Raw genomic sequence first — 21,688 nt, 5'->3', positions numbered from 1 at the left:
AAGGAAGGAAGGAAGGAAGGAAGGAAGGAAGGAAGAAAGAAAGAAAGAAAGAAAGAAAGAAAGAAAGAAAGAAAGAAAGAAAGAAAGAAAGAAGAGACTCTCATCACCAATTTTTGCTCTCTTGTACTGTATTCCTGCACCAATACTCAAAAAACGAAAACAAAACCACCATGACTACTAGATGTCCCTGACATCATTTTCTAGAAGTGAGCTCACCTTTCCATCTGGAAGAGCCATGCAGGACACCAAGAGCATCCTGCTTCCACACAGAGGCCTGCAGGGCACCAAGACTAACCAGCCCTGAAGCCTGCCCCACTAATCCCTTCTCAGTCAGGTACACCTAGTGCACAATGGACTGAGGTGAGTTGGGTGGCCCCCTGATCTCCATATTTATATCACCCTAAACAAAACTCAAGTCCAAGCAGATCAAAGACCTCAACATAAAACAAGACACACTAAAAGTAATAGAAAAAGTGCATCGGTACAGGAGACAACTTGTAAGTCAAAAGACACTGAAATCAGGACAAAACAACAGCCTACATATTAGAAAAAGATCTTTACCAATACTACATATGACAGAAGGCTAATATCCAAAATATATAGAAAACTCAATAAGTTAGACAAAAAATTAAATGACTCAATCAAAAAAAGAGGCACAGATCTAAACAAGAGAATTCTCAACAGAGGAATGAATCTCAAATGGCTCAAGAAGCACTTAAAGAAATGTTCAACATCCCTAGTCATGAGAGAAGGGTAAATAAAAACAACTATTAGAGTTCACTTTACTCCCAACAAAATGTCAAATCTCGAAAGTCAAGAGACAGCAGATGCAGGGGTGGATCTGGAACTAGGGGAACGGTCTTCCATTGCTCGTGGGAATGGAACTTGAACACCAATATGGAAATTTGGTGGTTTCTTAGAAAATTGACATCAGTTCTACCTCAACACCTAGCTATTCCACTCCTGGGCATATACCCAAAAGATGCTTCACCACCTCACAAAAACACTTGCTCAACTATGTTCATAGCAGCTTTATTCATAATATCCAGACACTGGAAAAAACCTAGATGTCCCTCAACTGAAGAATGGATAAAGAAAAGTGTGGTTCATTTACACAGTGGAGAACTACTCAGCCATTAAGAACAGGGAAATAATGAATTTTGCAGGCAAATGGATGGAACTTGAGAATAGAGAATATAATCCTGAGTGAGGACATGCATGGTACATACTCATTTATAAGTGGATATTAGCTGTAAAGTACAGGATAATGTTGCTATAACTAACAGACCCGAAGAAGCCAAGTAACAAGGAGGGCCCAAGGGAGATTGGTTATACCTCTCTCAGAAGGGAAAATAAAATAGACATTGGAGGTGAATGGAGGGACAGAAGTGCGGGGAGGCCATAGAGGGTCTATGCGGGCAACTCTAGCCAAGACTCCTAGCAGTGGGAGATATGAATCCTGAAGTGGCCATTTCCAGTAGCCAGACAGGACCCCAGGGACGGTATAAGGAAAGCAACCCATCCACAAAACCTCTGATACAAAATGTGTCATGCCTATAAGATGTACGGGGACAAAGATAGAGCAGAGATGGAGGAAATGACCAACCAATGACTGCACCAACTTGAGACCCATCCTATGGGTAAGAGCCAATCCCAGACACCATTAATGATACTGGGGCCTTGTATAATTGTCCTCTGAGAGACTGTACCCAGCAGCCAATGAAAAAGATGCAGAGATCCACAGCCAAAATTTAAATGGAGCTCAGGGAGTCTTATGGAAATGTTGGGGGAAGGATTGTGGGAACCGAAGAGGACTCTACGGGAAGACCAACAAAGTCAACTAACCTGGACTCTCAGAGGTTCCCAGAGACTTAAACACCAGCCACAGAGCAAGCAAACAAGCATGGGCTGGACCTAGGGCCCCTGCACATATGTAACAGATGAGCAGCTTAGTCAGGAGTGGGGCCTGTCCCACAGTCTGTTGCCTGCCTATCTGTGGATTCCATTCCCATAAATGGACTGCCTTGTCTGAACTCAATGGGAGAGTGCATGCACCTGGTCCTGCAGAGACTTGATGTGCCAGGGGTTGGGGGGAGGGTGATACCTGAAAGGGTGTTTCCCCCTTCTCAAAGGAGGAGATGATAAAATGGGAAAAGGATCTGTGTGAGAGAGAACTGGGAGGAGAGAGGAAGCTGATATTAGAATGTTAAGTGAATAAATAAATTAATAATAAAAGAAAACATGCCTATCTTTTATGACAATCATGATGGTGCCTATCTGCAATTCAACCACTAGTGAGGCTGAGGCAAGAGAACTAAAATTTCAAGGAAACCCTGGGCTAGAAAAGAAGTTCAAGGCCAGCTTGACTCCTGTCTCAAATTTCTTAGACTTCTATAAAAGTCTGCAAAGTTCAGTTCAATCTATTACTTTACTTTGAGCCCAATAGCTGATATGATTATTGGTATTTTGTGATTAACAAGAACATTGACAAGTATTTACAAAATGAACCAACTACAAAGTTCACACAAGAAAGGCATTTGAGTTAGTAAAAAATAGGCTGTAATAAAAGCATAAAAACAAAAGATATGCTCTGAAAAATTGACCAGAAGAAATTTGATATGTCTATGTTAATATCTGACAGGAGAAAAATGAAGACATTACCAAACAGATTTCAAAAGAGTACATGCATAAGAAAACTGTAACACTCCTAAACTTGTATATACCAAATAACAAGAGCCTGAAAATAGATAAAAACAAAAGTTGATTTAGAAAGAAATAAGGAAACTCACAGTGGGCTGTGGTTTCTTTAATACATGTCTTTTTCCAACTGATGAAGGCAAAATACTAAAAAGTATTAAATATAAAGAAGACAAAAATAACATTACCAATAAATATGACCTTGTTGATATACATGAATCATAAAACTGAGTATTACAGAATATAACAGAATACAAAAAAATACCATAAATTTTATATTTTTATTTCTAAGATAGAAAAAAACTACCCACAATTCTGAATACACCTTTCTAAATTTATGTACATAAAATTATAGACACGCAATTATTCTAGAACCTAAACTGAAGGTCCAGTTATGAAAAAGAAAATCATTTCTAAATTTTCATAGGAAAGTTTTCTAAGTCACATTTGGAAATGGCACATACTATTTCAGCTAAGACGTAGGAAACATGTGTTGAGTAGTTATATCTGGATTCAACAAGAAGCCAAGAAATATCTTTCTGCCAAGAGGATCCCTGAATTTTCTTATATGAAGTAAAACAAAAAAAAAAAAAAATGAAAATTTTAGTACATTGATATTTGTTTCGGCCCTTCTGCCTACAGATATTAAATGTACTTTTCCTGTCAATGAAAATAGTTAAGTACTGTGAGTATCAGAGTTAACCCCATTTAAATAACTATAAAGAAGCATTTTACTAAATTATAATGTATTAGTTCATATAATAAAATGTAGCTAGGGATACTAGCACTAATGATAAAAAAAAGGTTAGTTTTTTTTTCTCAGTGAGTACAATTATGTAATTCTATTCTTAAAGAAAATTTATATGCAGAGACATATACAGGAACACATAAAATGTTCAAAGACTCACACTCAGCATTTTATGCTTTAATCATTCTAAGTACTTTCACTCTAAAACTGTAAAACAAAAAACAACAACAGGGTCATAAAGGGGCACTTGAAACACTTATTAGAGTTGAGAAAATGACATTTTTCTATAATCAACTTACTAGAGAGCAGAATAAAAATCAATATTATGAGTTTTCCCTAAGGAATCTGAAGTGATGAAAAGAAAAAAAAAAAAGTAAAACGTGAGAGAAAAAAACAAAGCCAAAGTCATAAGGAGAATGTATGTGGAGAACAATCTAACTAGCAGTTAAATATTAAATCTTCCCTTTAAGATCCCTATTAGTATAAAGATCAACCCAACCCACCCATCTATGCAGTATACACTGAGACATTATTGTTGAAACTCCATCAATATATATTTTTCTGTAAACTATTTGATAGAGTTAAGAAGATAAAGGTAGACAAAGTTAATATTCTATAGGGATTCTACTGGGTAGATTCACGTGGTTTGAAATAAGACAAGCTACATGACCAAAACACATCATCTATAGCTTGTGAACTCAAGATGCTAATCTAAGCCAGTGTAGCATCTCATTCTTCTAATCCTAGTGTCTGAGAGACCAAGGCAATAGAAATGCTGTGCATTTTATGAAATCCAAGAATACACAGTAAGCACCCAAAAGGAAAGGGTAGAAGAAAGGACAATGAGCCCTAATCTGGAGGGGGGGGGGGCGGCACTCGCATCCTAAGAAGCCAGTAAATAGTATGTAAGTAGTAATACATTTCATTAGTTTTTAGTAGTATCACACATCTTCTGTAAACTCTCATACTGAATACAGTAATATCATATGTATACTATGTAATACTTAATAATGTAATTATAGACAGAACTTTATGTGGTTATTTTATTTTTAGGTTTAAGATAATATAATCTTCATATTCAAAGCCTGAAGTTGTTGTTTATTAGTCTTGACTGGGTTTTTGTTATTTGTTTTTTGAATGACAGTCTTCGAGAGCTTGTCTTTGCTTTTGCACCGTCCATTAGTGATGCATTCACAAAAAAGAAATTCACTAGCAGTTTTCCCTGCCAAATACCAGGAATTTACTTGGTTGCCCCAGTGCTTCAGCCTAAGACTAAAGGCTGTCCTTTTCATAGAGCACTCATAATACAAGCCACATATAATGCAAGCCTCATGCAAAGTTTTGCTTTGGCCAAGACAATACAGTGAACTCTTGCTACCCAATGGACCACAATGCTACCGTTTCCAATAAAATCAAAATGCTGGTCTGGGGAAGAGAAACTGCCCTCCAAGCTTTGGGTATTGTCGGGGTCATTCTCCAATCATAACTTAGTGATAATTTTAATAATTTTTATCAACTCAAAGACTAGTTTCTGGATCTTTATTAAATTGAGATTTGGCTGTCCGATGAGCACCCTGTCCAAAAGCTAAGAAATGGAATCAGTTTAGATGTGCATGTACAAATGAATAGATAATGAAAATGTAGTGTACTGTAATGGCTGATATCGTTCTTTAGGACAATAGTCACTATAGTCTTAACCACTGAGCTATGTCTTTGGGCCCAGTTCTACTCTTTTTAGATCTCTAACTAATAAATAAATATATACACACTGAAACTTTACTCAGTTGTGAAGAAAAATGAAAGTCTAAAGATTGTAGGAGATGGTCGTAAATGCAGAGAATAATGGTTTGTAACATTAAGTGACTCGCTCTAAATAGGACATTTATACCACCTTTCTAAGGCGGAGGTAACATCATGGGGAAATGAGCAATAAGAGTCTACAGACAGGAAGGCTAAAAAACATCTAAAAACAGTCTATCTTCTGGGCAACTTCACAGAACCTAGCATTGCCTGTGACAAGTCTGTAAAAGACTAAGTCTGTCAGAAGTCAATCATGGAACAAGAGGGGCTCAGAGGGCAAATGACCATTAAGTGATTCTAGAGGAAGGCCTATTGTGGCCTTCTGCTGCACACCAACTGGTAAGCCCATCAGCCCCCAAAACACAGTTCCCATAACAAGGTTCACAGCCCTTGTTACAAATCAAAAGGTCATAATATAAACATATATGAAGGTAAGAAATAGGGCTTATAGGGAGGAGGGAGACAAAAATGTGGGGGTTGGAGCAGTGAGAGCAACCCAGCTTGTTTGTTTGTACTTAGTTGTTAAAAAAAACAAATTTAATTAATAACATAAATTCAGAGTGATAATCCTATTAGGTAACAAGTAAAGCTGTTCAAATAACTGCTCCTCATATTAACTTACGTCATTTTTTAACCTTTTTATACAATTTTGTATACTAGATCTTCATAGTAATTCTTTACTAAATCAATAGTTTGATTAGGATTCTAGCCCATTCTAACTCAATAGGAACTGATAGCGCCCCATCTGCTTTTGATCAGACAGCCAAAGATTTCTTTTCCTTCCACATAGGTAAACAGCCAGTGTTTGCTGGAATATGAAAAATGTGTATTTGCTTTTGTTAATCCTTTCAAATTGAATGATGGATACTAGAGTGGGTATCAAGAGATAGTAATACGCAAACTCCACAATGCCTAAAAAATGAAAAGATTTCAGGTAAATATTGCAATAGGACATCATGTGACACACACACACACACACACACACACACACACACAATCACCACAACCACCACCCCACCCCCACACGATTGGCCATAACCCACTAGTTTCAGGGTTTCTATTGCTTCGATGGAATAATATGACAAAAAAGCAAGCTGATTAGGAAAAGGGTTTATTTGGCTTACACTTCCACAGTGTAGTCCATCACTGAAGGAAGTCAAGATAGGAACTCAAATGGGGCAGGAACCTGGAGGCAGCAGTTGATTCAGAGACCCAGAAGAGGTGCTGCTTACTGCCTTGTTCATCATGTCATGCTCAGCCTGCTTTCTTATAGAACCGAAGATCACCAGCCCAGGGGAAACACCAACAGTGGTTCCCTCACATTAATGATCACTAAATTAAAAAAAAAAAAAAAAGCCCTACAGGCTTACTTAACAACCCAGTCTTATGGAAGAATTTTCATAGATGACTTTAGCTTGTGTCATGTTGACATAAACTTGGCCAGGACACAAATTGATACCAATGTGGCCAATAGTGATGACCTCTATCTTTTGTTTCATTATATAAGCAGCTCCATATCATGAGTCTTTCACAACTGCTACTTCCCAACATGTGTCTGATGGCATGACACATCGAGAAAAGAGTAAAAATCCTATCATGAAGAAAAACCACTCCTGGAACTCATGCCCCCTTAATTTCTGAATAAGCCCCTCCTCCATTAAAATTCAATGATAAAAGTCAGCTTTCCAAGGTAAATCTCACACTTTATGTAAGTCATTCTTTAACTAATAAACCCCACACCAACATCTCACAGACACTTGCTCAACTCTGTTCATAGAAGCTTTATTTGAAATAGTCAGAAACTGAAAAAAACCTGGATGTTCCTTACCTGAAGGATGGAAAAAGACAATGTGTTACATCTACACAATGGAACACTATTCAGCTATTGAAATGTACACATCATGAATTCTGCAGACAAATGGAACTTAAAAGAATGTCATCCTGATATTTTAAGTTCCATCCAAAAAAAAAAAAAAAAATGCATGGCATGTACTCACTTATAAAGGGATATTAGCCATAAAATACATGTACCATGTTACACAGACCCAAAGAAGCTAAACAAAAAGGAAGGTCCAAGCAAGGAAACTTAAATCTCACTTAGAAGGGAGAATAAAAGAGGCGTAAGAGGCAGATGGAGGGAGGGAACTGAAAAGGAGAGGGCATAGGAAGGGGAGTTCTGGATCAGGTATGGAAGGACAGGAGAGATGGTTATATGGCCATGAAAATAAATGGAAATCTGCAATTGATGGGGGTAAGAAGGTACGGGGCATCTCCAGGACAAGACAGAGAACTGAGATAAGGTAGGCACACAAGAACCAATGAAGCTGTGACACATTTGGAATGTGAAACCTGAAGAGGTCACCTCCTGTAGCCAGGCAAGAACTCCAGTGAAGCGACAGGCACCAACTGACCCACAAAAACTGACCCAAAATTTATCCTGTCTACAAGAAAAGCAGGCAAGGGGAATGAAGCGGACTGAGGGGATGGCCAACCAATAACAAGCCCAACTTGAGACCTATCCCATGGGCAAGTACCACTCTCTGACACTATTAATGATACTGTTATGCTGACAGACGGAAGCATGTTGTCCTCTAAGAGCCTACAACTAGCATCTGACTTAGACAGATACAGACACCCATAGCCAAACAGTGGATGAAGCTTGGAGACTCTTATGGAAGAATAGGAGGAAAGATTGTAGGCCCTGAAGGGGATAGGAACTCTACGGGAAGACCAACAGAATCAACTAACCTGGACCATTGGGGCTCTGAGTCTGAACCACCAACCAAAGAACATACACAGGCTGGACCCACACAGATGTCTTCATGTGGGTCCCAAACAACTGGAACAGGAGCTATCCCAAAAGCTGTTCTCTGTACATGTTCTAGTTCTAGTATGCTGGGATATGCTCTAGAAGCTGGGCTGACTTGTCTTGCCTCAGTGGGAGAGGAAGTGCATATCCTTGCAGAGACTTGAAGTACCAAGGTAGGGAGGAGGGGGTGTGGGGCTGCTCACAGAAGGGGAGGAGAAAGAGGGAAGGATTGGGGAAGGGAGTGACCAGGAAGAGGGCAGTGAGAGTGAGAGGGATGCAAAGAGACTAAGTAAAAAATAAATAAATAAACAAACAAACAAACACTGTCCCTTGTTAAAAAAATTTTTTTTCAGCAGAAAGTATAAATACTTTTCTACTAAGCAAACTCATTACTACTGGTATACTCACTAGAGATTTGGAATGAACACATTAGTTTGTGTGGAGATGGTTATAAAGTTAATAGCTATGATGTCAGAGGTTCTTTGATATTGATATGGAATGCAATGATTTAAGAGTTAAGAATTTTCATTTGATCTATCATATAAGAAATACATACCCACACTCTAGTATGCCCCAAAACCGCTGGAACCCTTGGAAGCTACATTAATAAAGTGAGTAGACAGGCACATCTTTATAGAATTTAGAGGATATCCTTTTTTGTAAGCCAAGTGTATGTGTAAAAATCAGGGTCATAAAGAAGAATTTCCAGTGTTCAATGTAGATAATGACATCTCAAGGTAACACAGACTATTTAGTCACACTTCACCTTCAAAGACAACATCGACAAATTATGTGTGAATTGAAGCTTGGACATTGTGATTGAAGTATCTCAACCTGCAGAAAAGCTCAGCAGTAGGTATTAACAAACACCACTCAGAACAAAATACATGGTCACCCTACTAATGTACTATTTGATTTATTCAACAGCTAAAACTCTAGCCTGATAGATAAAACTTGATTGAAGGAGACGGAGACAAAAGTTATGCTTTCTCATAGTTTTCAGATCCAGACTAATTTACAAATACAACTTTGAATGAAGAGAAGAACAAATCCCTAAAGAAAGATAAACTATTCACTATAAACTATTTCCAAGTTCATACCGTGAATCACCCTCTAGGTGTGTTATATGTTCTAAAAAGGAATTATCTATATTTTCCTATAGTGACAGACGTTGTCTGAAGATTCATACTGACCATGTTATCCAATTAGGTAAAAGATATACATTATTACTGCTATTCATGAGAATACATTCATATTCTAGACCAAAGATGCTAACCACGTGTCATCTATAAATAATTTCTAAAATTACTTCAAATTAGATGAAAACTTTGTACACTTTGGCATGATGAGACACTCTATTACCTACAAATCCTCAAAGGAGTTCTTGGCATCAATTATAACTTACTATTGCTTTCTTCTTGTTGAATAGTAAGTTGTCATTTCCTAACTGTGTGCTGTAAAGCTCCAAAAGGAAAATTAAAGAATTCTATTAATTCTAAGGCTACAAATTAAATCTTCAGTGACACTAACAAGCCTTTTAAAACTACCCAGATTAATCCCAGCACTTGGGAGGCAGAGGCAGGCGGATTTCTGAGTTTGAGGCCAGACTGGTCTACAGAGTGAGTTCCAGGACTGCCAGGGCTATACAGAGAAACCCTGTCTCAAAAAAACAAAAAAAAAAAAAAAAAAACTACCCAGAGATCAACTCTCATCTCTCTCTGTCCCTCCTGCCCTCACTCCAACCCCACTGTTGTCTATCTGTCTGTCTGTCTGTCTCTGTCTTTCTGTCTCTTGCTTAAAATCACTTTCCAATTTTTCAAAACTATTTCCATTTATGTTCATGTTTTCCAGAATTTAATATTGACTTCAGGTTAAGGAATCCTGTACTAGATTCAAATAATTTTACTAGCAGGAAAGAATTATCTTTCTAGCCCTAGATCAAAGGATTAAGCCTAAAGCATAGCAAACAGTAAGAAATCATCTCAACATATATTCTGTTTATTTTTAGCAGCTTAGAAATAAACTTTTTCACCAGGAGTTTTGCTTTACTATATTCAAAGCTAAAGTATGAAATGAGAACATATTCAATCTAAGTTAAAGTCTTTTTTTTAGAAAGATATCTCATTATACGTGAACATGGAGTTATTTCTGTGATATTTGTTTATGTATTCATTTATTTTGATTTTGAGGCAAGAATGTGTATTACTTCTGTATCCCAGTCTTTCCTTGAATGTAAAATTTTCATGTCTCTATCACCCTTCTCCTGCTGGAATAGATAGGATATGCTACTATATCTCATTTAGTGTGACATTTAATACTACTAAGATCCTTCCTGAAAAATATAAAAGAGCATTTTAGACAGAAGCAAAAACACTTATATTCTTCATTTAAAGTAAAACCAGTACACACCTTGGCATATATTTAAATATCTACAAACAATATAAATGATTATAGGTACATAAAAAAGGTGAATTTTTATTAAAATGGAATAAAATGCAGTATATATAAACAATCATTTATAATTACATACATATAAATGACTATTAGTTTCAAGGAATTACAATTACTACTTTCCTTAGTCTACTAAATATCATCAGCATACAAAGTGATACAAAATGACTTAAGGAAGCCAAACAGACACAGGCAGATTTCTGAGTACCAGGCCAGCCAGGGCTATACAGAGAAACCCTGACTCGAAACCTCCCCTCCGCACCCCCAAAAAATGACTTAAGGAAAAAAATGGAGAATATTATTAAAGCACACCAGTTATTTTAAGACTTGAATTCTCAGTAAGACTATAAAATGTTTTATAATAGCAATGTGTTCAGTATAAGTTGAAATAAGAAAAAAAAAAAAACTGGTACCTTTAGGATATAATTCAACAATGTAGTGAGAAAAGTTACTCCTTACATACTGAACAAAGAAAGAGCCTTATACCTGCTAAGGAAGTTCTCTACCACCAAGCCACACCTCTGGTTTTAGAAAATTGTTAATCTGAGGTAATAACCCTTCATAACTCCAATCTAAGTAACTTAAAGATAACGTACTTTTAACCAACAACTAATAAGCTTTTGTAATATGTTTTGGAGAAGTTAGAAACAAAACCATTGGTGTATACCTTCTCTGTGGTTACTTTAAATGTGCATTCTCTTTTAAACCAAATTTTTTGAATGACTGAACTAAATAGTCCAACTGTTGAACTCTGGAGGTACAAAAAAATAACAGGAGTGGTTTACAGAAAATTGTCTCAAGTGGTCAAAAACACATAACAACCAAATTTAAGAAAAAAAACTCTCAGCTTACTAATTATACATATGTTTATTGACATAAATTTTAAGTCAAAATGTCCACACTTTTAATCCCAGCACTCAGGAGGCAGAGGCAGTCAGATCTCTGTAAGTTTGAAACCAGCATGTTCAACACTGTGAGTTACATTACAGCCAGAACGATAGAAACCACATCTCAAAAATAACCAGAAAGAAAAAAGTAATGACCAGAAAGTTAAAATGTCCAAGTAAAAGTGTCACACACAAATTCTCTAGCACTACACTAAGGAAAATTTCTCTTATTTAGAGAACAACTAATTCAAACAGCTAGGGTCACCGAGATCTTTTATCTCTCACAGTCAACTCGCTGATGAGTGAAATGGTGACATTTTCTTTCCTTCCTTACATGCCCGACTATAATTTGTAGCTAACAGAGACTAGGTTATGACCACAGAATGTTTTGAGTGTTGTAATATTGATGGATTTTTAGAAAATTGCTTTCTAAAATACTTTAGTATTTTTCAGTTTGTACTGCTAAAGGTCAACCAATGGACTTTTAGTTCAGCCATTCAACAATAAATTGTTGAGAGCTAATTTTACTTTTTTAGGCTATCCATTAGGAACAAGGAACAACCATATCAACTAAAATTCTATAAAACTTTCATTATTTCCCCATAAGATCTATCAAAAAGTTGTTAGTGTCTGACTCCAATCTTTTTATACCCATGAATCATCATCTAAATTGCTCCAAGAAAGAAACTGACAAGACTGTAAATATGATCAAGCAACTTGTGCTTGTAATTACTTCTATTGCTTTACAAAAGACCATGGGTTTCCTATTTAATTTTTGGGGAGAGTGGACTCATGTGAGGTAAAAACCCCTTACCATATGAATTCTGGAGGCTGAATTCAATTCAACAGCTTACACAAGTTGAGCCACCTCACTAGTCAAAACCTTTTAATGTTAATTTTCTATACAAGAACCCTGATATTCTCAGTTCTCAATTACAGAAAACTTTCCCTTGAAATTTTTTTTAATATTTTTTATTTGATATTTTCTTTATTTACATTTCAAATGCTATTCCGAAAGTTCCCCATTCCCTCCCCCCGCCCCTGCTTCCCTACCCACCCACTCCTACTTCTTGGCCCTGGCATTCCCCTGTCCTGGGTCATATAAAGTTTGCAAGACCAAGGGGCCTCTCTTCCCAATGACGGCGGATCAGGCCATCTTCTGCTACATAAGCAGCTACAGACACAAGCTGGTGGGGGGGGGGGGCCTGGTTAGTTCAAATTGTTGTTCCTCCTACAGGGTTGCATCCCCCTTCAGCTCCTTGGGTGCTTTCTCTAGCTCCTCCATTGGGGGCCCTGTGCTCCATCCAATAGCTGACTGTGAGCATCCACTTCTGTGTTTGCCAGGCACTGGCATAGCCTCACAAGAGGCCGCTATATCAGGGTCCCTTCAGCAGAATCTTCCTGGCATGTGCATTAGTATCTGGCTGCTTGTGGACGTTGTACATCGTGGTGCGCACTAGGCTCCGCACCACGATGTACAACGTCCCAGGCTGGCCTGGAACTCAGAAATTCGCCTGCCTCTGCTTCCCAAGTGCTGGGATTAAAGGTGTGTACCACCACGCCCGACCTCGGGGTTGTTTTGATTTGCATTTCCCTGATGACTAAGGATAAGCTTCTGCAAAGCAAAAGACACTGCCAACAAGACAAAAAGGCCACCAACAGATTGGGAAAGGATTTTTACCAATCTTAAATCTGATAGAGGACTAATATCCAATATATAAAAAGAGCTCAGGAAGCTAGACTCCAGAAACTCAAATAACCCCATTAAAAAATGGGGTACAGAGCTAAACAAAGAATTCTCATCTGAGGAATATTGAATGGCTGAGAAACACCTAAAAAAAGTTCCCTTGAAATTTTATATATTTATATATATTTTAATATAGACATGTGTATCCTCTGTGAATATGACTACATCTACACCTTCTTTTCAACTATTGCAGCTTTTCTCTTTTATTATTTTCATATTTTATTTGGCTTTCCATTATTGTTGGTTTAAGACATTGGCTACGGATTCCATTGGCAAGTAATAAGCAGTAACAATAACGCTTGGGCCAGGGACTCTGTCTGTATTTCACTATGAAAAGATACATAGAGAATTGTGTGGTTTTAAGAGAGATAACATTTACTGGGATCAGAAGTTCCTTGTTTTCCCCATTCATAAAGTTTTCATAATGAATATAAAATAATTTCTACAAACACTATATATCAATTCAGATAGTATAGATCTTCCATATAACATGATTATTTGGTACATTATAGTACAAGATTGTCTAATATCAATTTATCCTTACATTTCTGACATAAATTTGCTATATCTTATTACTATCTTCTTTCCTTCTCTGGGCTACACTCTAAGTGAATGTCTAAAGGGAAGCTATTCTTGAGTATTTTAATACTCCCCATTGTTCGCACTAATTTTTTGAACAATATATTTCAACAATTTATTTTAATTATTTAAGTCTGGTTCTCTTTCTTAATCTGTTTTGTTTTATTTATTCCCAATTTTAATTAATTACATGACTATTTATTTGCTAATTTGTTCATTTTTTGTCTGAGTATTTAGGTGATTTTTTACAATAACTGTATGAATAATAAGTATAACAGGAACACTGAAGGATAGCATGAAGACACATGAAATCTGAATTATTTTTCTCATTGTGGTGACAAGATTACTAAAGGTAATTTTGTAAAAGATGAAATTATTTTAGCTTTCAGTCTCAGAGGATTGCAGCTTTATTGATGAGAAAGACACAGAAGTCATGGAAGTAAGAGCCAGCAGCACAGACATGTTCACATGGTGGGGAACTGAAAAGGACAAGAGTAAGCTGGAACCAGAAGATGCAAACACTTAAAGTCCCACCAAATAGCTACTAACCTTGGCAAGGCAGGGCTTCCATGCTAAGGGTGTAACACCCAAAACATTACCATGAGCTACAAGAAGCAGCTCTGAAACATGAAGCTCTGAAGGACACATCAGATTAGAACTATACTATAGGATCATTATAAGCCTACACTTGTCTAGTAGAGCTTCAACTTCAATTGTAGGCAAGGTCAGTAAGGACCTGCCTTTTGAAACAAACCTGTATATTCTCATTTCTTCATCTATTCTCTCAGTCCACCATGTACGCTTGAGATAGAATATTGCTCTAATTTTATATTCCTCCAGCATCAGTCTTTGGTTTCAGAAGTACAGGAACATGCATAGCTCTTATACTCTCTATAGGACAGTTTACCATGACATTATGTTTGAAGTGGATAGGCAAAAAATAATGAAATTACCAAGTCACTGATAATCAAAGGTCCTTATTAATCATTTAAGAATGATGATCTTGGATAAGGACAAACACAAGAAAATTTGTTACGAAACAATCCCACATTTACATTTTAGACATATGATAAAATGTACAAATGTACTACCTTTAGGAGATTATACTGTAGGCAAACAAAATTAAAGCATACGGAAGAAATCATGGTCAGAAATATATGAGCGAAAAACAAATAAATTTGAAAAAAAGGAAGTCAAATGCAGAATAATAATGCCACCAATAGGTTGCAGGATTAAAAACAAAATGACCAAAGCTTATACATTAATCTCAATATACCAAGTAAAGAAAAATATAAGTGCTCAATTATTTGATAAGTTTTAAAAAGAAAGCAACAAAATATAGTTGAAATATTATATTAAAATCAAATTCTGATGGTTACAATGTCCTAATAATTCATATTCAGAAAATGTGGTAGAAAAGTGATCTGGAAATAATATATAAAATATTACCTTGTTTAAGAATTTGTTTTAAAAAAATGGAATTTTGCTCATACAACATTACTTTGAGACTGGAGAGATGGGTCATTTGATAAAGTAGCTTCTATCTGTGTAAAGAACCAGGGTTCAACCCCTGGGCCCACAGTAAAACATGACGATGGGACTAGAGAGACGGCTCAGCAGTGAAGAGTGCTGCTGGGTTCCCAGAAACCACTCAGTTAGATTATAACTTCCGCTTCAAGGGATCTCATGCTTTTTTCTGTATTCTCAGACATCGGACCTCACATGTGTACACTCCATTACCACCACATGTACATATACACAAAATTAAGGAAATTAAACCTTTAAAAAAGTATGCATACTACCACAACTAGCCAGTTCAGTTTAAAAAAAAAGCTTTATTAATAATTTTAATGTCCAATTATAATAAATTCTAAAATATTTATAATAAATAAAGTTTAACATAAAAATGCAGACTTCTGAGAATACTAAATTTATGTAAAATTCATACCTTTACATAATTCTTCCCTAATTCTTTTATTTGTCTTTTTAGTCAAAACTGAGAAAACTACCTAAAAAACTCAGCTATTTCAGTAGCCTATTAATATTTTTCTCTAAGTCTAATGAATATATGGTCAAATTTTATGGCCGAGACACTTGGTTTTAAAATATACTAATATAATGTACAGACAATAATTTACTGTTCAGAACTAAAAATCTAGTAGTTGTTGTACAACTTAGAGTTTTACCAGTATAATCGACATTGCTGGTGGTCACACAAATTCAAAGACCAATGTATACATCAATATACAAAAAAGGTAATATAAATTAAATCTCTTTAAGGGTTTTAAAAAATAAGAATAAAAGGCCAGGTGTGGTGGCGCACGCCTTTAATCCCAGCACTTGGGAGGCAGAGGCAGGTGGATTTCTGAGTTCGAGGCCAGCCTGGTCTACCAAGTGAGTACCAGGACAGCCAGGGCTATACAGAGAAACCCTGTCTCAAAAAAAAAAAAAAAAAAAAAAAAACTAAAAAATAAGAATAAAAACAAAGACAAACTAATGACAAACTGTGTTGGTCCTGAATGTTAAATCTATTTCATTAAATATTGACATGCTTTTCAGACTTAAATTGAAATGCAATTTTAAAATTAGCAAATGAGAAAATAAACAAAGAGTTGACTTATTATTAATAACTGTTTATAAAGAAAATACAATTAAAGTAATAATTGATTTTGAAATATAAAACACCAATACAAAGAAACTGAAACTGAGACTGCTTTTATAAGTTCATTTGTTCATTTGTTTTTCAAGACAGCATTGCTTCAGGTAGCTTTAGCTATACTAGAAGTAGCTCTACATACCAAGCTGGCCAACAAACTCATACGAGATCTACTACCTCCTGAATGCTGAGATTAAAGGCGTAGGCCACCACTGCCCAGTTACAGTCCCTTTTTTAATTACTGGGTTATTTATATGTTCTTCTAGAAGAAGTGCACTATGTAGCACAGGCTATCCCCAAGCACATGAGCCTCCTGCCTAGCCCCAGAGTCCTGAACTTCAAACTCGGATCTCACATTCAGCATATTCAACTAAACACACCTTAGGTTATATGTGCATTTTATTACTTCCTCCACATCTTAGAAAAGTAGAAGTTGAATTTATTGGAGATAAATATGGTACTTATGTGTTATATCAAGGAAACAACCCTGAAGCAAAAAATTTGACCTATGGCATTTTTAAATGGGTGTACAAAGACTAAATGAATAGTAGTATATTTTCATAGTAAAAAATAACATAACAACATGTTAAAGAAGTGGAAAAATAACTCTGGTTTATATTTTTAGTGAAGTCATCAATAAAATTAAGGATCATTTAGTTTTATTGTTGAAGAAATGAAACATAAGATACAGTAAGTAGATTATTAAAATACAAAAATAAAACGTGAACGACGGTAAAAAGATCACCCTAAGCTAAGGAAATAACAATATATAAAGCACTTATTATATAAGTGTAAGGATTTGAGTCTCCAAACAACCCCTGCCCCCCCCACACACAAATTTCTCTAAATATTCTAAAATCCACATTACACATATCAAATCAAGGTCAAAACTATATCAAGACAATACAAATTCTCTTGAGCATCTCCTACTACTCATTTTCTTTAATGTAACTCAAAAAATACCTTGCTAATAAACAAAATGTTCTTTACAAGCTAAACTGAAACACCCACAACGAATAACATTTTGGCTCAGTCAAAAATTAGCTGTAGGGAGGTTAGAGGAATGAATAAGTAGTAGAGTGCACGCTCGGCGTATTCAAGACCCTGGTTAGAAAAGCTATCGTCAAAAGCATACAGACATTGATACACACAATGCACATGAGGTGTCAAATAACACACTAGCACATTCCATACAGATTACTGACTGCTTGCTTTATACAAGGAATAAAAACATTTAAAGATTACCTGCATTGCACTCTTCCCCAGCTTCACCACCTCAAATAAGGTGACAGGATCCCCGTCGCCGTTCTGTTGAGGGTGCCCATTGGCTCTTCCACGACCTGCTCCTCTAATTCCAACTTCAATCCTGCTCTTTTCTCCTGGAGATTTTCGAGGTTTCTTATTTGTTGACTGAATAAAAAGATAAAAAAATGCACTAAGTGCAAACTTCTTATTCTATATAAACATAATCTTACATTGTTTGATCCAATGATGGTGATTTGAAATACTATAGGTCAAAGATCAATCCCTAAACAAAAACAATTAAAAATTGTCAATGGCCAAAAAAATTACAATAAAAACATAGAAACTGGAGATGTTAAAATAAAATTTTAGATCTGACTAGATTTTCTATATAGCAATATTTAATGATTTAACTATATCTACTCTTGACATTAACAAATTTATATCTTCCTCAATATACTCTCCTGCACTTTGAGAGCCTCGTTCATTAAAACAGTACCGGAAAATCCTGTATTTCCAAATTTTGTTGATGAATTACTCTAAAAAAACAAAAACAAAAACCTTATTCTTTCAACAAATACTCTAAGGGGGCACTCTTGGAGCTGTTCAAGATACTGGGAATACATCAAAATCAAAACAGTTCTGCTCTGATACTGCCTAAATTACATAATTATCACTACCCTCCTGGAACAGTTATTTCCTTCTTTTGGTTTTTCCAGATATAATCTCATTTAACGCAAGCTAACCTCAAACTCACGTTGTGACTGAAAAAACAAACAAAAAAAAAAAACAAAAACAAAACAAAACAAAACAAAAACAAAAACTTCTGAACTCCCAATCCTTCTATCTCCCAAGTGCTGGTATTCCAGGCACTCACCATTGTTGATTCTGCAATGCACTGACAGAACCCAAGGCTTTGTGCATGCTAGGCAGACAATCTCCCAATTGAGCTTCATCCCCAGCCCACTAGGTTTTCAACATTGATACTAGCTACTACTGTATCCTAAAGCCAGAGAAAATGAGAAATGTTTCTGTAGTTACTTCATCCAAATCCAGAAATGTTTATGAATTTATATATCAACTAGCTACATGGTTACTGCTTCAAATTAGCCAACATCAATTTTGGTAAATGATCAACAATTATACTTTTTTTGAGTAATTTGTTTTCATTAGAGCCCTGCTCCAATTACCTATTTCCTGTCTCATGTCTCCATATCTATACTTATTTGTCTTCCTTTAGGATGCTATAAACAAATTCTAGTGCTATCTTCTGCAGTACAGGCCTTTATGAACAGAGGGCGCTGTAGGAACATTATACAGCATAGCCAGGGAGGGGGTAGGGAGAGATCTCTACAAGGTTTGAGTTTTGTCAACAGTTTTAGAGTCAGTCATCCTAGCATTATCACAGTCAACAGCTTCCATTCTTTTTTCTTTAATATTTTTTTTACCTATTCATCTTATATCTCACTCACTGCCCCCCTTTCGGCCACCCCCTCCCACAATCCTTTCCCCCCCCATCCCATTCTCCACTGAGTAAGTGGGCATCACACCACACCTCACCCCACCCCCACCCTGGATACTTCAAGCCTCTGTGAGTCTAGGCACTTCCCCTCCCACTGAGGAAGACAGCTCAGCTAGTAGAATATATCTCACTTACAGGTAACAATTTTTAAGATAGTCCCCATTCCAGTTTTCAGGACCCAGATGAAGGTCAAGTTGCACATCTGCTACTTATGAGCAGGGAGGGGTAAGTCCAGCACCTGACTCAGACAAACAAAGACACCCACAGCCTAACAATGGATGAAGCCTGGAGACTCTCATGAAAGAATAAGAGGAAGGATTTCAGACCTGAAGGGATAGGAATTCCACAGGAAGACCAACAGAGTTAACTAACCTAGACCCTTGGGGCTCTGAAAGTCTGAACCACCAACCAAAGAACATACACAGACTGCAGCTTCCATTCTTAAGAAGCAGTAAGTAGTTTCTTGTTATCTTGCAAAGGCCCTTAAGATATGTAGAAACATCTGGAGGTGGTGGCGCACACCTTTAATCCCAGCACTTGGGAGGCAGAGGCAGGCGGTCTACAAAGTGAGTTGCAGGACAGCTAGGGCTATACAGAGAAACCCTGTCTTGGGAAAAAAAAAAAATTATATGTGTGTGTGTGTGTGTGTGTGTGTGTGTGTGTGTGTGTGTGTGTGCGCGCGCGCGTGATTTCTGTTAATTTTGTTACTTATATAGACATCTGGATCATTCTATTTCTATTGTTAATATATTTTATAGAAATATATTAAAGTATCTTTCTTTTTTTTCCTTTGAAGTTGTTCCATGACAGTGCATAAATTTTATCCATTAACTTGTTGATGGACAGTTCTTTTAACTTTTCACGCCGGGTGGAGGGGAGGGGTGGAAAGGGGAGGGGGCAAGAAGACTATACCCCTCTCTAAGGATGTAGTAGCAATTAATTAAAGATTGCTGGGTAAGGAGATTCATATGCTCCCACACCCTCGTATCCTGCACTCCTCTCTGAAGAGAGTTGCTGAGAGTGGGACACTTTTGAGTAGTTTAGTTGCTCATAAGTTGCATATACCTAAAATCCTCAAATAACTAAATGAATGCACTGGTATTCCAAGCTAAATGAGTTGAACTTTATCTATGACAATCTATCTGTAGTAAATAGATGCTTCATTGTATCCCCCCAAAAAAGATTCACATACCTAAGTTTAAGAAATACATGTTAATTATAAGACAATATAACCAAATATTCACAAATTGAATAGATTAAATTAAAATCAAGGTGATTCTGATTAATATCCTTGCTTATCTTTTTTAAACATTCCAAAATAACAATTTACCACAGGTGGAATAAAGTCATGTTGCAGGGGGGAAAAGAAAAAAAAGAAACAAAGCACAGAACAAGTAGGATTCTTAGGATCTGGCTGGGCCCAAAATTGGAGATAAAAAAATTAGCAAATTTTGAGAAAATCTAGTTAAATAGGTAATGGTTTCAATTTTAAATTTTCTGGTTTTTATAACTGTGTAATACTTAGTGTAATGCCGTTGTCCCTAAAAAATATGCATTTAAGTGTGTAGAAATCATTTGTTGCCCATAAAATAATATAGGGTAGTGGAGAGTTCAGAAAACTGGAAGTATCCATAACTGTAATAGCACTAAACAAAGAGGAAATCTTTAGTAACCTTAAAATGGATAATAATCTATTAAATACAAATATAAAGGAAAAATAACAAATTAGAGTTTATAAAATTTAGAATTTGTTTTTTTACTCAATATAGACAAACAACTGCTGAACATATAAAATACTGTTCTTTCTCCTGTTGAATCAAAATGATATTTGGATCATAAACCAGCTGAACAAATACGGGGGACTTTCCACAGTTCTCTGTCATTCTACAAATACCAATGAACTTTGATTTCTACACTTTGATGGTAAGATTTGGTAATAGGTAGTAAAAGTATGGCTTTGTGTTTTTTTTGTGCCAGATAAGATGCTCTACATTTCTCTGAAGTTTTTCAGAAACACACTGCTGAATTATTTTAAATAAAAACATAGATTTCAGAAAAACAAAAAAAAGCTGACAAATTAAAAATAAATTTAAGGATGATATCCTCCAGATACATCCATTTGCCCAAGAATTTCATAAATTCAGTTTTTAATAGCTGAGTAGTACTCCAGTGTGCAAATGTACCACAGTTTCTGTGTCCATTCCTCCATAGAGGAACATCTGGGTTCTTTCCAGCTTTTGGCTATTATACATAAGGCTGCTATGAACATAGTNGAGCATGTGTCCTTATTACCAGTTGGAAGATCTTCTGGGTATATGCCCAGAAGGTATTGCTGGGTCCTCCGGTAGTACTATGTCCAATTTTCTTTAGTGAGGTAACCAAATCACAAAAGAAGTCACTAGATATGCACTCACTGATAAGTGGATATTAGCCCAGAAACTTAGAATACCAAGATACATTTTGCAAAACACAGGAAAACCAAGAAGGATGACCATACTGTGGATACTTCATTCCTCCTTAGAATAAGGAACAAAATACCCATGAAAGGAT

At 36.2% G+C, this 21,688-nt stretch overlaps 1 protein-coding gene across 7 annotated transcripts in view; it reads right to left on the bottom strand.

The window, feature by feature from the left end:
• Stag1 (stromal antigen 1) overlaps window positions 1–21,688 on the bottom strand; it is a 305,967-nt gene that overhangs the window by 188,195 nt on the left and 96,084 nt on the right. For all 7 annotated transcript variants that reach the window (XM_021207927.1, XM_029543705.1, XM_029543700.1 and 4 more), the window contains one exon: window positions 17,620–17,784. In XM_021207927.1, coding sequence (XP_021063586.1) covers window positions 17,620–17,784 — 165 coding nt within the window. The remainder of the gene's footprint in view (window positions 1–17,619; window positions 17,785–21,688) is intronic.

This window comes from Mus pahari, chromosome 10 (assembly GCF_900095145.1).
Source record: "Mus pahari chromosome 10, PAHARI_EIJ_v1.1, whole genome shotgun sequence".
NCBI classification, from domain to species: domain Eukaryota; kingdom Metazoa; phylum Chordata; class Mammalia; order Rodentia; family Muridae; genus Mus; species Mus pahari.
This window is presented reverse-complemented; position numbering and strand designations above follow the sequence as displayed.